The sequence below is a fragment of the Trachurus japonicus genome, chromosome 17, assembly GCF_045865225.1.
Source record: "Trachurus japonicus isolate A0001 chromosome 17, Traja_1.0".
Taxonomy (NCBI): Eukaryota; Metazoa; Chordata; class Actinopteri; order Carangiformes; family Carangidae; genus Trachurus; species Trachurus japonicus.
Window position 1 is genome coordinate 25,810,972 of NC_140923.1, and position 21,038 is coordinate 25,832,009.

The window sequence follows — 21,038 nt, forward strand, 5'->3', positions numbered from 1 at the left end:
CAGCTAGATTTAATTATTTATTAAAATTAGGAGCTGCAGCTAAATATCATCATTATTTATTTATTTTAAGAAGGACAGCTATATCGTTTGTTTACCGTGGAATTCATCTTTTAGTTTGTTACCGTAAGTATTATGCTCTCACACTATATTTTGTCCTTAAAACAGACGGAGACTGAATAGCTGAACCGGCTAATCACCGGTTAGGAGCAACAAAGACCTCTGAGAAGACATCCATGGGGGGATAGTGGTAACATCTCTCCTGTGCTGACACACAATTCTTGTCTCTGCGTCAGTGACAAGTTTAAAAATCAAAACAATAATGTTTTAAAAAACAAAACAAACAAATCATATGGCAAGGCAAGTTTTAATACATTTTATCAATTAAAACGGTGATTATCCGCCATCAACCTAAAAAAAAATCTACTACCCAAAAGAGATGGTCATTAACTCAGGTTTTTTATGCCTCCTATCTGGAACGTACCATTTCAAACCGTTCGGGGGACCATGGCGTCGAGTCGTAACATTACGTGACGAAATTTTACGAGACCTTAGCTTCGAAAACTTTTTCACCATAGCAGTTTTATAAAATAGACACACAACCACGTGTAATTATATATAGATTTGTTTGTTCTGCCTCTACTAAGCGTATTGTATCCACGTTTACCCTTACAAAAGAAATGATCTGTCCCACACCAGACCACCACGGAAAATGGCGACTGTGAAATAGATGGAAGACGAAACTAAGAAATTATTCAATGCAGTGTACAAATTGTACCCCGTCTCCATCCACACCGCTCGGAGGTAAGGTTTATGTGTTTTTCGTCATTTTACTGATATCCGTGTAGCGAGTAGCGAGGAAAGATTGTCAACAGCTGTAGTTTAGCCTGAGGAATGGGTTTTGGTATGGAGCAGCCTTAATGGAATGGTCTGCAGCTCCTGCAAGCAGCATCCAACAAGCCAGCGTGATATAAACGCCAAAGAAATGCTATGATACTCGTGCGGAAGATAGTACGGACACCCCAGTTTGCTCTGTAAGTGGCTACCATTGGAAACGCATCACAACTATTGTTGGCTGGCATATAACTGAACTACTGTGCTCAAAGTTTCGGCTCTACACAAATCCTCAACCGTTCATCAAAAGCCATTTACGGGGTCCATCCCTGTGCAGTTTCGGTGCTGCTGTGTAGATGTTACAAACACCATTCTCTGGCACAGCAGCGTTCACTTGGTATGACACTTTTATTGCCCTTCAAAACCGAGACCTCTCACTCCTGCGACCTTGTAGCGTTATAAATGGCCACAATTAATCATCAGCAAACGTCAAATAGATTTTATATTTAGCTGTATTTATTTTGTAATCAGCGGGTGCTGAATGGGTCAAGACTGTAACTCCAGTGGCACTGTATGTGACGAAACTGTTTACCTCTGACATCATTGAAGCACATTCAAATGAGCAACTATCGATGCTCATTTCTTCATCTGATTGAACATAAGGAAAATTCAGTATTTGGTTTGGAAAAGCCCAAATAAAACTGTGTCACTATAAATCTTGCTAAGCTACACGTACGTATTGACCAGTCAGATGGTTAAACATTACCAATGTGTTGTTATTTTTGTCTGTGTACATTTTTGTTGTGCAACTCATTGTTTTATCTGCCAATTATTTGCACCAAATAACCTAAAAATATCATAAGTGACAAAGAACCATTAAAACTAGCTAAGTTACATTTGCGTTTAAAAGCTAAAGCCACAAAAGCAGCCTCTAGTGGCTGCGGTGATTATTGCACCATTCTCAACAAACATGCTTATTAAACCACCAACAATCTGTGGACATTGCCACTCTTAAAAGTTTAAATCGTGGGGCGGTGTGTGGCGCAGTGGTTAAAGCGGCCGCCCCATGTGGAGGCTGCAGTCCTCAACGCAGGTGTCCCCGGTTCGAGTCCTGCGTCGGGCGGACCTTTCCTGCGTGTCATTCCCCCTCTCTCTGCCTCCCCCTTTCCTGTCTATCTCACTATATGCTATCAAATAAAAAAAGGCAAAAAGCCCAAAAAAATATATACTTAAAGGAACAACGAGGAGTTTTGGAAAAGCGAAGCGTTTTCACACTACATTTAGCCTATGAGCCTCCGCGCGGACCGTGAAATTCTTTGACCGGCGCAAGACGGACTCATGTTTTCATTCATCAATAATTAAAGTCAGAGGTTCAAAGAGGTTCACATACCGTCGTAGTTCCGACCATAAACGGCGATTCAGCTGCGTTATTCTCATGGTTGGCTCGACCAGCATTTCCGCCACCACTAATAATAACAAAATAACGATAGAGACAGAACGATATATTTATCGAAAATGGGCCCATTAACAAGTATAGTTAGCGGAGATTCATCCACATTAACGTGAGACTTTTTTATAACCGATTAGAAACTCCTCGTTGTCCCTTTAAAAAAAAAGTTTAAATCGTAATTTTCCCCTGAGGTGTTTCCATATAGAGAGCCGAGAAGCTCGCCATGGGACCTCAATTCGGAAAAAATCTCCATGCAAGTGAATGGGAGTCAAAGTTTTATTTCGTGATCCGATTGAATTGTGTCATGAGAAAAATATATGAACTTAACCTATATAAAACATAGCGTTTCATGCCAAAAAATCAGCAGTTTGTCGTAAAACGGCAACAAAAGAATGTAGGCTATTTTGTGTGAAAACCGCTCTATGGACTACAGATTGGGTGTCCCACAAAAAATACATCATCAACTGACACAGGAAAGGGCGGCATGTGGTGTGTGACATCACCTACGTGACCTGTAGTCTTTCTGGTTACGGATTTTTTTGAATTTTTGTTTTATATATAAAATATATATATATTTCTCGGCATGAAACGTAATGTTTTAAATAGGTAAAGGTCACATATTTTTCTCATGACACAATTCAATCGGATTACAAAATAAAATTTTGACTCCTGTTCACTTACATGGAGATTTTTTTCTAAATTAAGGTCCCATGGCGAACGTTACTTACAGCTTCCGCTTAGGCTCTCTATGGCTGAGTAGCTCATGTATGTAGCACTACATGAGCTAGTCCGTATGTGACTGATCAAACTCATTGTTGCCCCCACCGGACCCATGGAGACTGAAAGATCTACACTTGTTAATTGTAGGCAGTTGTAAAAGAAGATAAAGTGGAACAGCTCAAAGAATGGCTCAGCAATGTAATACTTAATGCCATTAACTAAAAATGTAAAATGTAAATGTCCCAGCATGGATACAGTATAATTTCAATACAATTTGAAAATGTATTTGTTTTATTTGTTAGGATCCCCATTAGCTGTGCTCTAGAACGCCGCTAGTCTTCCTGGGGTCCAATTTGAAAATGTATGTTAGATGCTAGAACAGCGACAAAGCTTATTGTTTCAGATTGCACACTGGGTCAGTGCTCAATCGAAAATGACTGCACCTGACCGCACCCAATTTCAAGACCAGCAAACCCATGGATCCTTAGATGACCATATGTACTTTTGTTTAAACAACATGGTTGCTAGAGAGGAAAACGACAACTGACTTGGTGTAAAACTGCATTGTGTTTGTTTGAACCTTGCACCAAGTGACACTTGGAGATCAGGCTACATTACCTTGATAACTGCATGATTCAAACCAAAATTGTTTGTAAAGTTCTTCTAAAATCGTCAGATTTGTTCCCCCAAAAAACCTTTTTAAACGGTGCTTTCTTTCTGTGCTTATGCGTTCTCCTATGGCTGTCTACTTAAAAGAACTTATGTGTCCAAATCACATACTCGAGTCAGGCACTATTGTATAGACACACAGTATAGACCTGGGCACCAATTTCCAAGATGGCTTCCATTCATTCCAAGCATAGACTGTAAAAAGAATGGGCGTAGCACCCGTGACGTCACCCATTGGTTTTGGGGAGTCGTTTTTATGACTCAAATATGGCAGCCTGAACAGCGCCATGTTGGATTGGCCGGCCGAGAACCCGCCCACTGGCCTCGAAGCAGCTGTCCACGGAGCTGCTCGGACCTGTCACTCAACGTTTCCGCGCCCTAATTGGCCAGAGTTTTAACCTAATAACAGTAAAACGGTAGAGTTAAAAAAAAATTCACCCCCTTCAGAGTGTGTGCGGGGGTAGAAACTATCGATTGAGACAAAAAAACGTTCTGACACCAGGCTTTTAACATGTTTATTGAGGATGTAAAATCGGCGATTTTAACATGGGGGGTCTATGGGGAATGCTCCCTTCTGACACCAGCCCCCAGAGGAATCCGAGGGGATTGCAGTTTTTTGAACGCGGAAGTGAGCTTCACTTCTCAGACCGACAACTGCCCCCTTGATTCCAAGAAAAGCCGGTCATGCAGCACATAAGCCAAATGTTTATTCAACTTCTGGTATGCGTATGTGTTCAGCAGACCTCTGTTTTTTCCCCTACAGTCCATCCTACAGACTACAAGGTTATACTATATCTGCATACATTTGCTGTTGTTTGTTAAGTAAAAGAATTTAACACTTCACCCCTTGTGACCACTGCAAATAGCTAGTATCTCTATCCATTTTCTCTGCGATTTGTTTAACAAGAAATGCTAGAACCAACTGGAACCAAAGAAAAATTGGAACAGTCAAAATTTAAGTGCAAGTTTTGGCAACAAGAGCAGTGGTTTACTTGCAGAAACCCTAAAAAATGTTTTATCACTGTTGCTGCAAGGCAGGGTAAGGCCATATCCAGACTGACTTCAACTCTACGAATAAATGCTGACCTCTCAGTCTTTTGAATTGAGGCAGTTCATTGATGGAGTGCCAGTGCAGGAGGCTCTGGCAATACAACTCAGGGTTCTGGCATAAAAAGTTCAACCTGGTTTATCAGACACAAGGAAGCACATTTTCCTGGTAGATTACATTTGCTACTGCAACATGTGATTGTGGAGTATCTAAGAACTTTACTTTTCTTTTTCAGGTCATGGCAGCTGAAATGTCATGTCTGACAGGTGTTGATGAAGATGACAAAGATGCAGATCCTGAAATCAATGTCCTCTCACTCCTGCAAGAGCCAGTGAGAATGGCTCAAGAATCAGCCTCTTGCACCAATACTTTTGGCAAGCCTTCTCTGAAACAAAACAGTGTCCTAGATGTTATGTCAAATGCAGATATGTTGTCTCCGGTTGGGCTGGGAAATGGACCGTCGTCGCATCAGCCTACAAAAGCCCATGAACTCAATAGCATCTGCATAGAGAAAGAGGAGGAAAAGAGCATCACCCCACTAAAAACTGTGCAGGAAATCGATACTGCAGGAATTTGGGGATTTGACGTTGACTCGCCCGAAAACTCATTGGATAATTTTAGTAGTGCCAGTGGTGACCTTCATTGGGACCCTCACAAAGAGTTTATGCAGTTTTTGTGGGAGAACCATGGTGATTCTCCTGGTGAGGAGCCTAAAGAGGAAGTCCCCCACACTATCAGCCAAAGGAGAAGGAAGCGGAAAATGGACATGGTTGTCATGGTGGATCCCTCAGAAGACCTCTATCCTGATCTGAGCCACAAGTCATCTGAGGAATTGTCTGATGCCGAAGACCCAGTAGACTCCATTCCTGTCCGGAAAGTCAGAAAGTCAAGGAAGTCACAGTCGTCACCAACAGAGAAGGTTCCTAAGTATCCCAATGGAACTGTAAAGGCCATCAAGGAAATCATTTACAATGCCCCTGCCAGAAATTCACATGGGAACAGTATAGGTCATGGGCTGTCACCATTGACGGGGAGGCTCACCATAAATTCTCATTCAGAGGAGAGGCTATCACATTACCCTTGCTCTAAATGTAAGCTCATTTTTAAGAAAGAGCATCATCTGCTTCAACATATGAAGTCTCACGTTGACCCTCCAATTGTTTTGCCAAAGCCTTTTATATGCCGTGAATGTGGACAGTCCTTCAGACAAAGTGGTTCACTTATTGAGCACATGTCCGTCCACCAGGACAAAAGAACAAGAATCACTGAAGAGGTCAGAAGCATTAATAAGAAGAAAGAGGATAAAAACATGAAGCTTTTCTGCCCTCAGTGCCCATTTGGAACAAACTGCCCAAACACGTTTGTTCAACACGCGAAAACGCATGAGAAGGACAAGAGAAAGTTTAGATGTGACAAATGTAGCTTCAGATCTCTGAGTGAGAGTGATCTTAGGAGACATACCATTATGCAGCACACTGTTATTACGGTTAGAAAACACATGGAGGATGATGGCACCCAAACTTTCCCCTGTAATGTTTGTTCTTACAGAGCTTTTAGCAAAAGCGTTTTTAAGAAACATCTTCTGAGACGCCATCAACAGACATTTGAGGAATACGAAGCTGCAAGGCGCAGAGAGAAAAGTGCACAGATTCAGAATGACACGTCTGACTATTCCTGTAACATTTGCTCTTACAGAGCATTTAGCAAACATGTTTTTGAGAATCACCTTCAACGACGGCATCAACAAACTTTGAAAGAATACCAAGCTGCTCAGTGTAGGGAGAAAAACGCACAACCATACAGGGAACAGCATGTGCCTACTTGTAAAAGCCCTGTAGAAGATGCTGAGTTTACCTCTAAAATCTCAATAAAAAATCAGATCTCTTTGAGAAGAGCTTGCTCACCCAGTGACGCTAATGACATTTCAGATTTATTCAAAGATAGCAAGATCAAGAGAGGTATCAAGTCTCAACTAACAGAATCAAAGCTTGACAAATCCATTAATGTTCTCCTGTCCCGACAAAGACACGGGAAGAAGACTGCTGAACAGAAGATGGAAAGCAATAATTGCAGTACATCTGTACAGAATTTCATTACTGACAAGGACAGCTCTGAACAGTTGCCACCAGGTACATTGACTGTCAAGGTTGAAGATTCAGCTTTGTCTCCAAATGGCCATAGCTTGCTCTCCAGTGCTGCTGAAAGAGATCTCACAAGCATGGGTGAACCCAAGTTTAACATAGATCAGTCCACAGTCAAAAAGTCACCGTCTAAACGGAAGATGTCCACTCCATATCGTAACACCTCTGACCAAGACTCATGTTTTATCTTACCAAAACCTTTGCCAAGTCCCAAGAAGATAAACCAAGAAGAAGAAATTACCTTTGATGAAAAAGACATTTTCCAGTTCAGTGATACAGATCCCAGCACAAACCCTTTTGACAACGGTATTAAGAAAGAAAAACAAAACATCATTTATACCTATAGCAGAAGAATGTCAATGAGGGGTGCTCTCCAGGCATCTAAAAGGCTGTTTGAGAAAATAAAGACTGAAGAGCAAGAACCGGATGATCCCGAAATCAAAGAAGAGTGCATAGAAACGGAAGTGTTTCAAGAAGAAACCTTTGAACCCCACCAGATACCACTGAGGGAGTCCCCCACAGATGAATTAGATGAGTTGGAATCGGAACACAAGAACTGTCCATACTGTCCTGCAGTCTTTGAGTCAGGTGTTGGATTATCCAATCATGTCAGAGGACACCTTCATAGGGTCGGATTGAGCTACAATGCCCGCCATGTAGTGTCTCCTGAACAGGTGGCTTCTCAAGACAGACGGCCCCGGATTCGACGAAAGATTTCAGCATTCCGGAGATTGAAAAAAGGTACTTAAGTACTTATTGAATGTTATTTTATTGAAGGAAAATTTTGGTATAATACCACCTTCAAATGGAATTGCAGCAATTCGGAAAAAAAGAAGTCCTATTTACAATCTGCATGCCTTTTTCCCCACACAAACTTTTCAGTCATATTCTCACGGTAGAATCAACTGACCTTGTTTTTAATTTGGTTAGAAAATGTACTTTCACTTATCCATGTACTTTGATTTTGCAAAATATTTAATATTTTACCTTTTTACACAGTTTCTGATTATCTTACCTGTTTTTCAGCATTACAGATGGAGTCGGACTCTGAGACTGTGAAGAGCATTCACTCCTGCCCATTATGTGGGGATTCGTTCGATAACAGGACTGGGCAGTCCAACCACATACGAGGCCACCTCAAAAAGCTTGGTAAAAACTTTTCAACAAAAAACAAATCCCCGTTATTTTTATTGCGGGAGTTGATGCGTGACAAGAAGGAGTTCCAGCGAGCACTTCAAATTCTGGGAAAGAGACGGAACCATTTCCAGTATGGTGCTTCACCAAAGCTGTCCAGTGCTGATCGTTTCACACCACCCCCTGTTGGGATCCCAAAAACAAATTCTATTCCAAGAGTTTGCACTGATGCCAAACCACTGATGTCCACGTTTTCTTTAACAGAAATGGAGTCTGACAAAAGGCAACTAGAGACTAAATTGGATGTTAAAAATTCACTCTCAGGCACAACTGCCTTGATAGGAATTCTGAAGAAGAGGAAGTGTCAGGAAGACGCAAGACTTAAGAGCTCCTCTCAGATGTCAAGGAACTCATTAACACTTTCTTCAACCAGTGAGCACAGTGCAGGATCAAGAGTTACAGCTTCACTGCCAAACTCAATATCCGGTAAGTAACAGACTGTAGCATCTGGACAGGTTAAAAAGGAAATGAACGGTTATTTTGATTAAACTTGGCTTCATTGTGTCATCATATTGGCGTTGTGTGTAAGAATCCATAAACTCACAATTTAACAGTACTGTGGGATTGATCCATTTAGCATACAAGAAAGGCACAATATCAAGCAGAGTCTAACAGACGCAAGAGGTTGAACACATCAATATTTTTATAGGGGTTTCAAAAAAAAAAAAAAAAAAATCATGTCAAATCAGCTAGTTTTTGTTTTTACACCCACAACAGAAACTGATACAGCAGCACTTTTGAAAGGATTCCTCAAATTTGGTCAGTAAAGAAATGTGACGGAAAACAATATTTTACATTTGTTACTTACTTTCTTTTATTAGTCATTGTTAATAGCAAATTCCAACCAGTATGAAACAAAAATGAGGTTTATTGTAAGTGTACGATTATTATGATTATTTATCAAACATTTATGTATTTGTAGATAGTGTATGTAGAGTGAAATATCTCTATGTAAGTGTAAATACAGCATTTCTGGGATAAGGATAAGGATATAGCTCAAAATAGCAGTAGAGCTCAGGTATCATTTTTTCTAAGGACATGATGAACTGTGAAAGCATTATCAACGTAAACAATAGATATTACACTTGTGTATAATGATACATGTTTTTAAAAACAGCCTGTAGGGACAAGTGATTGTAAGATTTTATGCACTTTTCAAGTAAGGTGTCATCAGCATAATGGTATGCACTTAGATTTCCGTATGACCTAGTAGCACCTATGTACATTTCTTTATTTCACTGCTGCAATGTGTCAGTCCACAAAATAAAAGGATAAATTGAGGCCACAGTATTGGAAATACATTCTGATTCAAGTGCTACTATCTAGTCCCACATTGTGTTATTCAGTTCGATAACACCCTTTCTTGACTGTTTTTTAACTAATCTTAATTTTAATTTTAATAGCATTATAGCACTGTTTTTTATAGACTACCTATGATTACTCATAGTGACATTCATTGTATTTATACCCATACCAGAGGGAAAAAAAATACTTTTGTCAAATGTGCACTTTTGTTTTTCAGTCCACTAATTCCTCAACACAGCTAACAAATAAGAATCGTCATATCATCTTGTAATTAATTTGTCTTTGTATCTTTTGTCTTGTAACAGAGAAAGGTGAATTCAATAGGAAGGTGTGCGTCCATTGCAATGCAACTTTCCACAGTGGAGTTAGCTTGTCTAATCACCTCCGGGCATATGCAAAACGAAAAAGGACTGCCTTACTTGAGGGAACCAGTAAGTGCCATATGCAACATCTTAAAAACATCCGGGACATGAACTCGCACAGAGCCAGTGGTTTTATTTGTTAAATCACTCTTTATTTAGATTCTCCATTCTCCAGATTCTGTTATCAGCAGCTCTTAACAAAAAAAAGGATCATAGTACATGAGTGCTTTAGAAATGCAGAGTAATCTAAACAGTGGGATGTCCCAAATGATCAAAGATCTAAGACTTGGAAATCTGCGTGAGAGTGTGAAATGCAGATAGACCTGCCATTGGGCAAAGAAGTAAACACATTATATAACTTGCTCAAAGGTTTCTGTGAAGAAACACAGCTATGTACTGTATATGACCACTGTTTGTCACCAAACACATGAAATAGATTCTTATTGCCCCAGTGTGTGGAAAAAGACTTCCTACCTTGATAAAACACTCACAAATCCGGATTTTTTTTTAGAAGAGCATGAAACCATAACTCAGGAATGTTAACACATCACCTACTGTAGGGGCTCAGGATACAAACAAAATGGGAGCCAATCATAAAACCTTGCTCCACAGCACTTCTAGTGGTCAAAGCTTTCACAGGGTACAGGATGATATACTAAAGAGCCATGTTCATGCCATGACTACTTGACATTATATAATTTATTACGATGTAAAACACTTTTAGTATGCAAGTTAATTTTACCAGCCTTATTGTACCTTAGTAACCCCCATCACCTGTCAGTTTTTCACCAGTGGAAAAACATCCACCTCTACTGTTGGCATATCAGCTGAAATCTCAAAATATCTTCTTGAATTGCAGCAGATGCTGCCAAAACTACCTGTGTGGCTAGATACCACAAGGGGTTGTGAAGTCCAAATCACAGTTATATTTAGTGTACCACTGGTTATTTGTGTCCTCCCCATGGTAAGGATTGAGAAGGTTGTCAGTAAGTGTGACAAAGCTGCAAAGATTTTAATTGTGGAGCATGGTGTGTGCTTCAGTGGGAGGAACAACCTTTCCATGACAGAAAGCCTTCAAGGCCTACTTTTCCTGTAGATCATCACACTTATTTATTGGGCCTTGTGTCTTAGGGTCTTAGCTAGTCTGCCATGCAGCTGAGACACAGAGGAAGACAATTCAACAGTAGAAGTAATGTGAGCGTTCATGTCCCAATTTTCTTAATGAACACAAAATGTTCTGTGGTACTATAACACACTACAAACATCAAAATTTTCCAGCACCCATCGTAGACTTTTGTGCATTTAAAATGTTAAAAGGCTGTGCTGCAATCTCAAAGGATGTCCTGTCATTGATAAGTGAAGTAAACTGTCTTTCAGCATTTGACTGTAAAGCGAGGAGGCAGCGCTCAAGGCCTGGCTCAAAGAAGAAGACACTGCCCTTACCGCAAACTCCAGAGGAAATGTACAGACTCACCTGCAGGTACAGTTTCCATCCCTTATGTAATGAACATACAATATCTCATTCTTTCTGAATGGCGGATAATATTGCATTTGCAGCCCAACAGGCTTCAATTGTTTTCCTGTTGCTGCAGGCAACCAGATTTGGGCCACTGACAAATGTTTATTGTGGTCTATTTGGTTTCTGTTGGCAACCCTCCTCATTTATTTATATGAAAAATCTGCTCAGATGAATGAGGCGTGTTGTCACTGATGTGCTCCATAAATAAAGGAACCGAGTGTGCAATAAAAAATACAAAAAGCCGCAAACCATAATCTGTCTTTGTAGAATAACCAAACACACAATTGTACCAACATTGAGACCAATAAATCTTAACAAAAAGAGTGAAGTGGATGATGATGTCACCTGATGCTTTTTGTCCATATTCTGCTGTGATGTAAAACAGCACAGCTCCTTGTTTTAGTGCTGCTAGAAAAGGAAACTTCAAAATCGTCCTATGAGCCTGCAATCCATTAGTAGTGAATTTGTTTTTACAAATTAAATCTGAATCCCAATTCAATTTGTGTATCTGTTGTCGCAAAATCACAGGTGTTCGGCGTTGGTGTGTCACCATCAGTCTTTCCTTCTCTTCACAGGTTCTGTGACCTCGTCTTCCAGGGTCCGTTGTCGGTCCAGGAGGACTGGATCAAACATTTACAGAGACACATTATGAACACTAGTGTCCCTCACACCGGGCTAGGCATGGTTGAGGTCACCTCGCCGCCCATAGACCCCCCAACCCTCAAGACTGACCAAGACAGCTCTCTGACAGCCACACATGCTGCCTCATGAAGAGGATCCTTTAAGATTTCACTAGACTGTATGTGTATGTACATTGGATGTTCTTTCACTTTTTTGTTGTTGTTTTTTTAGTCAATTAAAAACTGGCCAAAAGTACAATACTGTCCTATAACGGTGGTATTGTACACACTTGGACATTTGGACAGATTAAAATTGAATTATTTTGGATATTGTTACCTTTTTTCTGTTTTTACATGGTCCATTTTTGGGAATACAATTCCAGATGGACAGACTATTTTGTTTTATGCAGTAATGTAGTGTGGAATCCATTTCTAATGAAGACAACTTTTACCTCAGATTTCTCATGGTTTGAGTCCGTTTTTGGTCAAAGTTTGGGAGCACCTCTCTTCTATATCAATATTCACATTCGTAAAATACATAGAATCATGTTTTCCTTTTTTTTTCTTTTTGTATTGCAACATGTTGAAATCAAAGCCCACAGTCTCTGTTTTCAGGCCACAGAGTTACTGAGATGATTTTTTCAACTAGTGACAGAACCTGAAAGCTCTTGATAAACAGTTCCAGAACACACAAGTGGAAAAAGTGAGCTACTATTCAAGAACAAAAAGAATACTGTCTGCAAACTTGTTATGCATAGAAAGTGTTTTATAGTATTTCAGTAACTGCATTGTTTCTAATACAGATAGAAAATTAAACTGAAGGTGGCTAAGAAAAAAGACCTAACACGCACAGCCTGTGCTGGAAACACCCTTCATACATGTCACCTATATTTAATGTTTAAATATACTGTTTTGAAATAATTTAATTTTAAATGTACTATATCACACAGATACAATGCTTAAAACATTTGTGTTGTTCTAAATAAAATAAAAAATAAAAAAAAGACTCTCCAATTATTTATGCACAGAAATGATAAACAGTGGGGAAAAAAACTCACAAGCTTGATCAAGTGGTGGTTACCTGGGGCTTCTATAACGTTAACCTGGACAAAATGTCAAATAACATCTGGACCAAAGAACAAAACATTTCGTATGGTGTGAACAAACCCAAGATTCGCATTTTTCTGACAAATCCAAAAAGGTACACAAACACTGTGCTCTCTGAGCAATACAGTGTACATGGAAACTGATACAGCATTTATGATGTTGTGATTCAAAGTCCGTTATTCTTCACCTGAAGCAAACAGCAACTTGGTGTTAACAGTAATTTGAGGACTTCCAGTGTTTTCCGTCATTCAAACAGGCCGTTACCCTGAAAGAGAAGAATCTGTTCAGTTCCATTTTACATTTACTATGATCCTTGTGTAGTAGTATTTGCTTGTGCTTTTAATTAGATGTAGTGTACCGAGGCTGGAAACAAATGCCTTAATCAGAGGAATCCACCAGAAATATTTTTATTTCAATCATTTTTCTGTCATTAAAAGAAAAAGTTTGTTGTTCCCTGTTTCCAATGGCAACGCTACATAAAGAGAAGAGGAAAACCATTTGTATCCCAGGTAGAAAACAGTGTTACCTGAACCTGTTTAAACGTTTTCCTATTTCACTTTCAACATTTTGTTCAAATTAAGACAGGAATTTTCTTTCCATGTTGAAAATGTAGAACAGCATTCACACCCAATAACAAAATAATATTTGATTCTTGTACTTTTATTTAAATATATATTTAAAAAATACCTTTTTATTTAGCATTAGTAGGGGTTGGTTGGTTACCCGTTTCAGTCATTTGCTTCAAATAACTCCTTTAAATGAGTAATTTGGGCCCACATAGCTCTAAAATTACATGATACACATTGGATGAGGAACATCACAGATAGCATGTTGTGTTCAACGACTAAAATTAAAGCATTGACGCATATTCTGTTTCTAAAACAAAATTAAACTTAATTGAGTGCGAACAGACCAAGAGAAAAATGGAATGAATGTGGCGATGCTATTCCTTTGAGGGAAGTAATCATATAATTCATCAAATGAGTATAACCATCGACGGTAAACGTTCGCTCAAGATCAAAAAGGCCATATTGTCATCTATGACTGACGTTATTGAACACACATGCTGATATGATGTTGACTGTTGTTGTCAAATACCTTCTTGAAGTGTTCAAACTGAGGTTTCAGCTCCTTCATTATGGTTTCTGCTTTGCTGAGGCACATGTGTCTCTGCTCCACCTCAAACTCCTTCAGGAAATCAATCAGTCAGTCAGTCAGTCAGTCACCACTTGGACTCGTTTCTTCTGCGGCCAATTCACACAAATTAAAGACAGATCTGTATTCCGTGCACAAGTGTTACCTTTGTGTTGCAGAGGTGCTCCTGAGAGGTGATGTGGGTCTGCACAGAGGTTGCAGACGTGGACACTATGACGTTGCAGGCCGCGCAGTGGAACATTTCCACCTTCGTCATGTGGTCATTATCCTGCAGAGCTGACAATACAAACCATCACAGTGTTTTTAGGCTCTGACAGTTTTGGAATAGACGACGATAGGACAATGGATGTTTTATTTATTTCGTTTTCCCACAGTTTGAAACAATTCAGACTCATTCACCTTGAAGAGCACTGTCTTCTATGGCTCGGCTACACTGACGGCTTTTGTACAACATGACTTCCTGTGGGGACACAAGACGTTAGATGTCACCATCCAGACAGCAGAGCAACAACGTTTCTGGGACTGTTGTGAAAAAGAGAGGCGGTATTGCACAGAATTTCTAAAATAAGATATATTAAAACAGAAGTAAGCGATCCGGTCGTTTTGGCCAACTTCTTGTCAGCCGATGGAGTTAGCGGTCCTCGCCCTCGTCATGGATCTATTGGTCCTCGTCCCTACGTCACCACATTCAGGCGCATCCCTTGGCTGCACACACAGAGAGGACCGCCCCTTTATGCCGTTCTCTCTCCTCATTGGATAAAGGTTGTAGGATACAAGGAAAGTTTTCTCCTGGGCTTACAGCAGAGCAGAGTGACTGACAGACCCGTGTTTCGGACCAAACACTCTATATAAGTGACTGCTGTCAGAAGATATAACTATTTAAGACTTATATTAAAACAAACATTCCGCTTACTTCTGCTTTAAATCCTGCTATGTCTTATTTTACCTGCAGGAAAGCTATAGCCAGATCGTCATAACCATTATTCTGCTGGATGTGCTCAAGTGTCCCCCAGTGGCGCCTGCTGTCCAAGTGATCCTCGAGCTCCTGCCCATTGGACAGCTCCACGTCACAAAGGTCACAGGTGACGGGGTTGCTATGAGAAAAACATGATGCTATTTAATGTTACATAGCAGATCCCACAACAGCATTCGTTTTTCATATGGGCTCAGAGCGACTTCTTCAAAGATTAATTCAGACATTTTAAACCTAAGAGTTTAAACATCCAACCTGACAAGCTCTATTGAAAATTCACCCAAGTTTTCTTTTGGATTGCTTTCACTAACGTCACTCTTAATGTTTTTGCTCCAACAGTGACACGCGAGCCGTTGCCCATTTCTACTGACTGAACGACTGTGAACATGAATTTATACAGAAGAGGCATTTAAGCTGCGTGCGTCCCTGTCGTCACCAAACTGAGCATGATTGTTTTGGTGTGAATACTCTGCATGCAGCATCTTTAAACAACAGGGCATCAGTGTTCCCGGTGCTTACTTGTCTGTTATAGTAGTTCTGCTTCGTTTTCTTGACACCTCTGAGGCAGCTGCGATCTTTCTCGAACCTGCAGAACATTGAAGACAGGGAAATAAATGCACAAAGCAAAAATACAGCTTGATCATTACCTTTTCAAATTAGATTCTCCTGTATTCATATTTCACTCAAAATTGTGCATGATCTGTCAATTTACCTGTTTCCATGAGGCGCAACTGGTGTTGATAATCCCGCTGTAACTTGGGTGGGGATAATCTAACAGTAGTGGTTATCTGCGGAGGAGAAAATGGTATTTTCACTCAACTTCATAAGCAAACAGTGTCTTTCCAATGAGTCATCAGGCATAACATCATGACCACCTGCCTAATATTGTGTTGGTTCCCTTTTGCTGCCAGATACACAACAGACTGTGATGCTCTGTGTGTTGTGCTGACACCTTTCTATCAGAACCAGCATGAACTTCTTCAGCAGTTTGAGCAACAGTAGCTGGTCTGTTGGATCGGACCACGCGGGCCATGTAGCCTTCGCAATGAGCCTTGGCCCTGACACATGACCCTGTGGCCGCTTCACCACTGTTCCTTCCTTGGACCTGACCACTGCAGACCGGGAACACCCCACAAGAGCTGCAGGTTTTCAGATGCTCTGACCCAGTCGTCCTTGTCAAACTCACTCAAATCCTTACAATGCCCATTCTTCATGTTTCTAATCCATCATCTTCACTTACTGCGTAACACATCCCACCCACTAACAGATACCATTATGAAGTGTTATTCAGTGTTATTCACTTCACCTGTCAGTGGTCATAATGTTATGTCTGATCGGTGTATGTTGCTTGTAGTCTAGTAGGATCTCCTCATTGCCCAGAAAGAGTTTGAATCAGGCTTTCCATCGGTCTTAAAGACAGCACCAACAGGAATTATTAAAAGGGAGAAATTATGGACTGAAAAAACATATCTGAACTTTTTAAAAGTAATTTATACTAAAATACTACACCCAAGTTCATTTTTCTCTGATAAAGAGTGGTTTTACCATCTCAGTGACCTTTCCATTTGATTCCTGGTGTCAGAATTATCAGAAAAAGTGTGTTCATTCGTCTTTGTATGATGTCTGGTTCAGGAGTTGTGAAAATTGGCTGCCAAAAAACCTCCATGGGACATTAGTTGACTCGGGCAACAAGCAAAAATCTTAAGTAGACACCTTAAGGGTCCTTAAAAACCATGTTTCAAAATTGTTTGTCTCGGGGACATTGGGACCTACTAGACTATTGAGTTGATTTCAGACTGTCACTATGCTAAAGACAGTAAAGTTTGACTGTAACCTCTCTCCTGTGCTCTGTCACTGTGATCCTCTCCTCCCCGTTGGTGTCCTGTCCTCTGTACGCAGGAAACAGGTGGGTGGAGGAGCTGTGAGCGACCCTGTCAGGGCTGCAGACTCTGTGCTCCAGCGGTCTACTTATAGAGCCGAACCCCGGCGGGCGGTCAAGCGATTCAGTGCCCGGGCTGTAAACTTCAGACAGTCTATGACACGAAGCGGGACCCCGACTCTCGTCGGGGCCGGTTTCAGGGCTAAAGTTCAGTCTGTCAAAGGGTCGGCTCTCTGGTGCAGAGTAGGACGAGTCCCAGCGGCTTCTTCCTGGAGACAAGCGTCGACATCCCGTGTTTTTATCCTCACTGGATGTGGATGGGTTGTGGTCTTTGCTCTGTGCCGCCTCCAGCTCAGAGTCTGATGAGCCAGGATCGTAGGGGTCGTACAGCTCAACTCTGAGGGGGGATCAAGAGGGAGAAGAGGCTGTGTGTGAGTTTGTGTTACAACCATATAGAGCAGGTCATTTGTAAGAACACGTAACATGAAACACTACATGAAACATCTCCTGCTATGAGATAAAAACAAATTCAAGGCTGTGCAAGTTCTGTGAAGTTTGTCCGTCCCTTTCAGCAGCCAGCGGGACACTGCATCTTTCCTGCCAGTTGCACTTTCACCTGACAGGGTCCACCTGGAATAATACGTAAGGAGGCCACCTTCAGACAGCCCACATTCAACTTCTTAAATAACCACAAGGCAAAGTTAACAGCTCCGATGTGGGATGTCCTGGATTGTGACTTCAACAGACATCACTCTCCACCTGTCCTTTTGTCTGTGGACTCTGCAGGACTAAAGGAAGATCCTACAACTTCTCAGATTCAGAGGCTCATAACGTCAGCGCCTGACAGATGTTGAGCAGGCGGTGGTTTTTTATTTGTTTTATTTATTAGAATCCGTTAGGATTTATTTGTTAGGATCCGGTGGTGGCATCATCACTGGAGGTAATTCAAGGGAGCTACGTATCCTAAGGCGGTACAATTGGCTACAGAAATCCTGACTTACTTTTCTGAACTGTTTTTGCTTTTGTCCTCAGGTTCGTCATCTTCATCTTCGTCTCCAACTGGTTTGAATGACGACTTCCATCTAGTATTAGAGGATTGTGCTATAGAGTACAAAAGATAAATAACGGTGATGACAATCTATAATGAAAAACGTAATGTTAGTGTTCAGATTAGATAGTATTACAACCAATGAACTGCAGCAAGTTGTGTTATCATCATTTCATTTCCGTTGACTACAACTACTAATTCCAAAACGGAGGGCTTTTATAGTCCTTATACAGTCAGTAGTCATTATTTTGAATATCATCTAAGAGTATTTACAGGTTTACGATATGTTTACTTTTTTATTTATGCTGATTGTTTTTTGTGTGCATGCCTTAAAGCAGTTTTCAGTTGTACTGATTTGTTTTGGGCAGAGAGAGACACTGGATGTATCATGTGACACTTCATCTCATTTCCTGTCATCTCTCTGCTGATCATCTAATGAAGCTCACATCATATGTTAATTAATTAAATTAGGGAATCTCTACAACAGTGGACAAACTACAGCAGCCCAATTTGATAAATGCTTATGATATGATAAGTTCAATTTGATGGAAAAACTGCTGTGGCTTCATTATAAGTAAGGAGATGTTGTGTAGCTGTCTGTGGGTTACCTGCACGTTTCCTGGCTGCTGATGTAGCAGCCATGTCAGCTGTGGTGTTGTCTGCTGGGTTCACCAGGATGCGTTGCATGGCCTGCAGGAACTGTTTGGGAACTCTGTGTAATCACAGAAACACACTTAACTCTGGAGAATAAGAGCCGCTCCACAGAGCAGCAGCAGCAATAACAAGTGTGCACTTGAACGCAGCAGGGCAAAGACAGACTAAATGTGTTTTTATCACTGCTGAAGCAAACTTACTTAGCTTAGCACGTTTAGCTATTAGCTTTAGCTTCATAGCTTGATACATACACACAACAGGAGCAGTTGTTGTTACCTTGCAGACTGGTTGTTGTAGCCCGGAGCGGCTCCCTGAGACACTGAAGGTCTCACCGGGACATTACACTTTCGGTTCATTGTCTGACTCCTGTGGCGTTACAGGAGCAGATTCATTGGCATGTAAAGTGAATCTACTTCACATACAAAGAGCTGATCGATAGATGCCGACACCAGCCGACAGGTGGCGGCATCCTGCAACACATGATGATGGCGGACCATGTAGGCCGACTGTACTGCAGGATACACCTGTCACAGCCATAACAGTCACCAACAGGTAGCTCACTATAAATAAATCAGTAGTAGGTTGAGGACACTTTATTATGTTGGAGATAATATTCATTCATTTATTTTTTATGGCAGGTAAAGCAGAGTTTGAAGCAGGTGTGTAATTTTTTAATAGCCTAATCTTGATGATGAAATTACAGACAAGAATGGCCTGCAACTGTTATTTAAGTTAGGTTGGTTGTTTTGGGTTTAGGTGTCTAAATAATTGCTTCAAAAAATTAGCATCTGGTTACAGTTCTGACTGTAGTGTCCACACAACCACAGGGGTGTCAGGTTAAAAATTATTATGACAGTTAGTGAGATAATAGTGAGGCATGCTGGTTGGCTGGATTGCTATTACCCAGCAGGCATTCATATTAAGATAATATCCAATGAAATAATAAGTCACACTGTGGGCGATTTTTGCCTTGAGCGGGCTGATCCATGCATGCCTGTAGCCTGCTGTGGCCCTGGTGAGTTGAACTTTTTATTTGGATATAAAATGTCTTAATATTAAAAAAAAAAAAAAAATCAAATCAGACATTTGTGTTAAATAGTGTGTTATGTGCATGATGACCTTTGCCCTTCAAATTCTTATCAGTTCACCCTTGAGTCCAGGTGAATGTTTGTGCGAGATGTGACGACATGTTGCATTCACAACTTGCGAGTACTTTTACCTCTGCCCACCGAAATCTTTTCAGTTCAGCTCATCAGAGTGGGACACACAACCCCAACACGGGCTGCGAAAACAACACAGTCCTGGCTGTCCCTGGCACAGAGGCATTACAGGGACACATTCAAGTTTAAATCTATAAATAGACTGAAAGAATAAAGCTTAATAACAGCACACACCTGAATGCTTAAGGTGCAACCTAACAAACGCAGCAGGCATGAGCGAGCATCTGCTGACAGGTGAGACAGTCCAAACAAAGTGAATATGTGAAGCTGTAGTACGTGCCGACGCGTTTAGAGCCGATGTAGGACATCTCAAGGACAAGCACAATGTGATGTAAACTCTTGGAAAAAGTTCTGAATATTTCTGCAAGACTGTCAATTAGAGTTGAACAGAGGGCTACACACACACGGATAGCACGCGTGACCTCTATGACCTGGCCAAGACGCACACAGGAACAGTGAAGGTATTGTTCCTCCTCAACAGGACTCACTCACACCAACAATGCCAGTGGTTTATAACTTCCCTAGCAAATGACTGGTCTGATGGGAACCATAAATTAAGAAATATCTTCTGCTGGATCATATGGATGAATGAACTCCAGACATCTATCCTCGTCATGGTAACATTAGACATCTGGTGAAAAAGATTATAGATCATGTGGGTTAATCCTCACAAAACCGGAGGAGCACGTGTGACGTCAAGACGAACTGGAACTGACAGCAACTGGAAACACGTAATGGACTGGGTTAAGTTTTACTTGTTTCCTTGTAGAACTGGCATTTTGGCATCCTGATCCTATTCACTGTGAACAGTTGAGGTCACTGTTACCTCAGTCACAAAAAAAAACTCCCGAGGGGACATAAACAAAAGCTCTCTCTCTCTCTCTCTCTTTTTTTTTTGCAGGGGTAAAGTTTGGAGTGAAACTATCATGGAGTGTAGCCTTATCAAACATGTGTAGGCAATAACATTGTTGTAACTGCATTGGGATCAAAAGAGGCTCCCGCACACTGTCTTAACTTGCATTGTAGTTTTAATGAAAGCACAACGCCCTATTGTTTGACCGTGCTGGTCTTCTCCTACGCACCTGTCTGCCTTTGTAGGTGTGCATACGTTTAGTGGTTTATGTAACTCCTGCATCGCAATAA

General features: G+C 40.9%; 2 protein-coding genes across 2 annotated transcripts; one reads left to right on the plus strand and one right to left on the minus strand.

Moving 5' to 3' along the window:
• The first annotated feature begins 498 nt into the window (after positions 1–498).
• On the plus strand, positions 499–12,317 carry znf644a (zinc finger protein 644a). Its single transcript, XM_085804312.1, has 6 exons — positions 499–801; positions 4,954–7,600; positions 7,886–8,479; positions 9,664–9,789; positions 11,098–11,200; positions 11,815–12,317. Exons 2-6 carry the CDS (start codon positions 4,957–4,959, stop codon positions 12,008–12,010), a joined length of 3,663 nt encoding a protein of 1,220 aa, XP_085660438.1. The 5' UTR covers positions 499–801; positions 4,954–4,956; the 3' UTR covers positions 12,011–12,317.
• Positions 12,318–12,604: 287 nt separating this feature from the next.
• Positions 12,605–19,154, minus strand: LOC146970717 (uncharacterized). The gene is made up of 11 exons (XM_085804313.1): positions 18,952–19,154; positions 18,630–18,733; positions 17,975–18,074; positions 16,929–17,370; positions 15,807–15,882; positions 15,614–15,680; positions 15,068–15,215; positions 14,521–14,581; positions 14,267–14,397; positions 14,065–14,154; positions 12,605–13,231 (listed from the first exon to the last, which is right to left on the minus strand). The coding sequence occupies exons 1-11, from the start codon at positions 19,029–19,031 to the stop codon at positions 13,211–13,213; spliced, it is 1,320 nt and encodes a 439-aa protein (XP_085660439.1). The 5' UTR covers positions 19,032–19,154; the 3' UTR covers positions 12,605–13,210.
• Between the last annotated feature and the right edge of the window lie 1,884 nt (positions 19,155–21,038).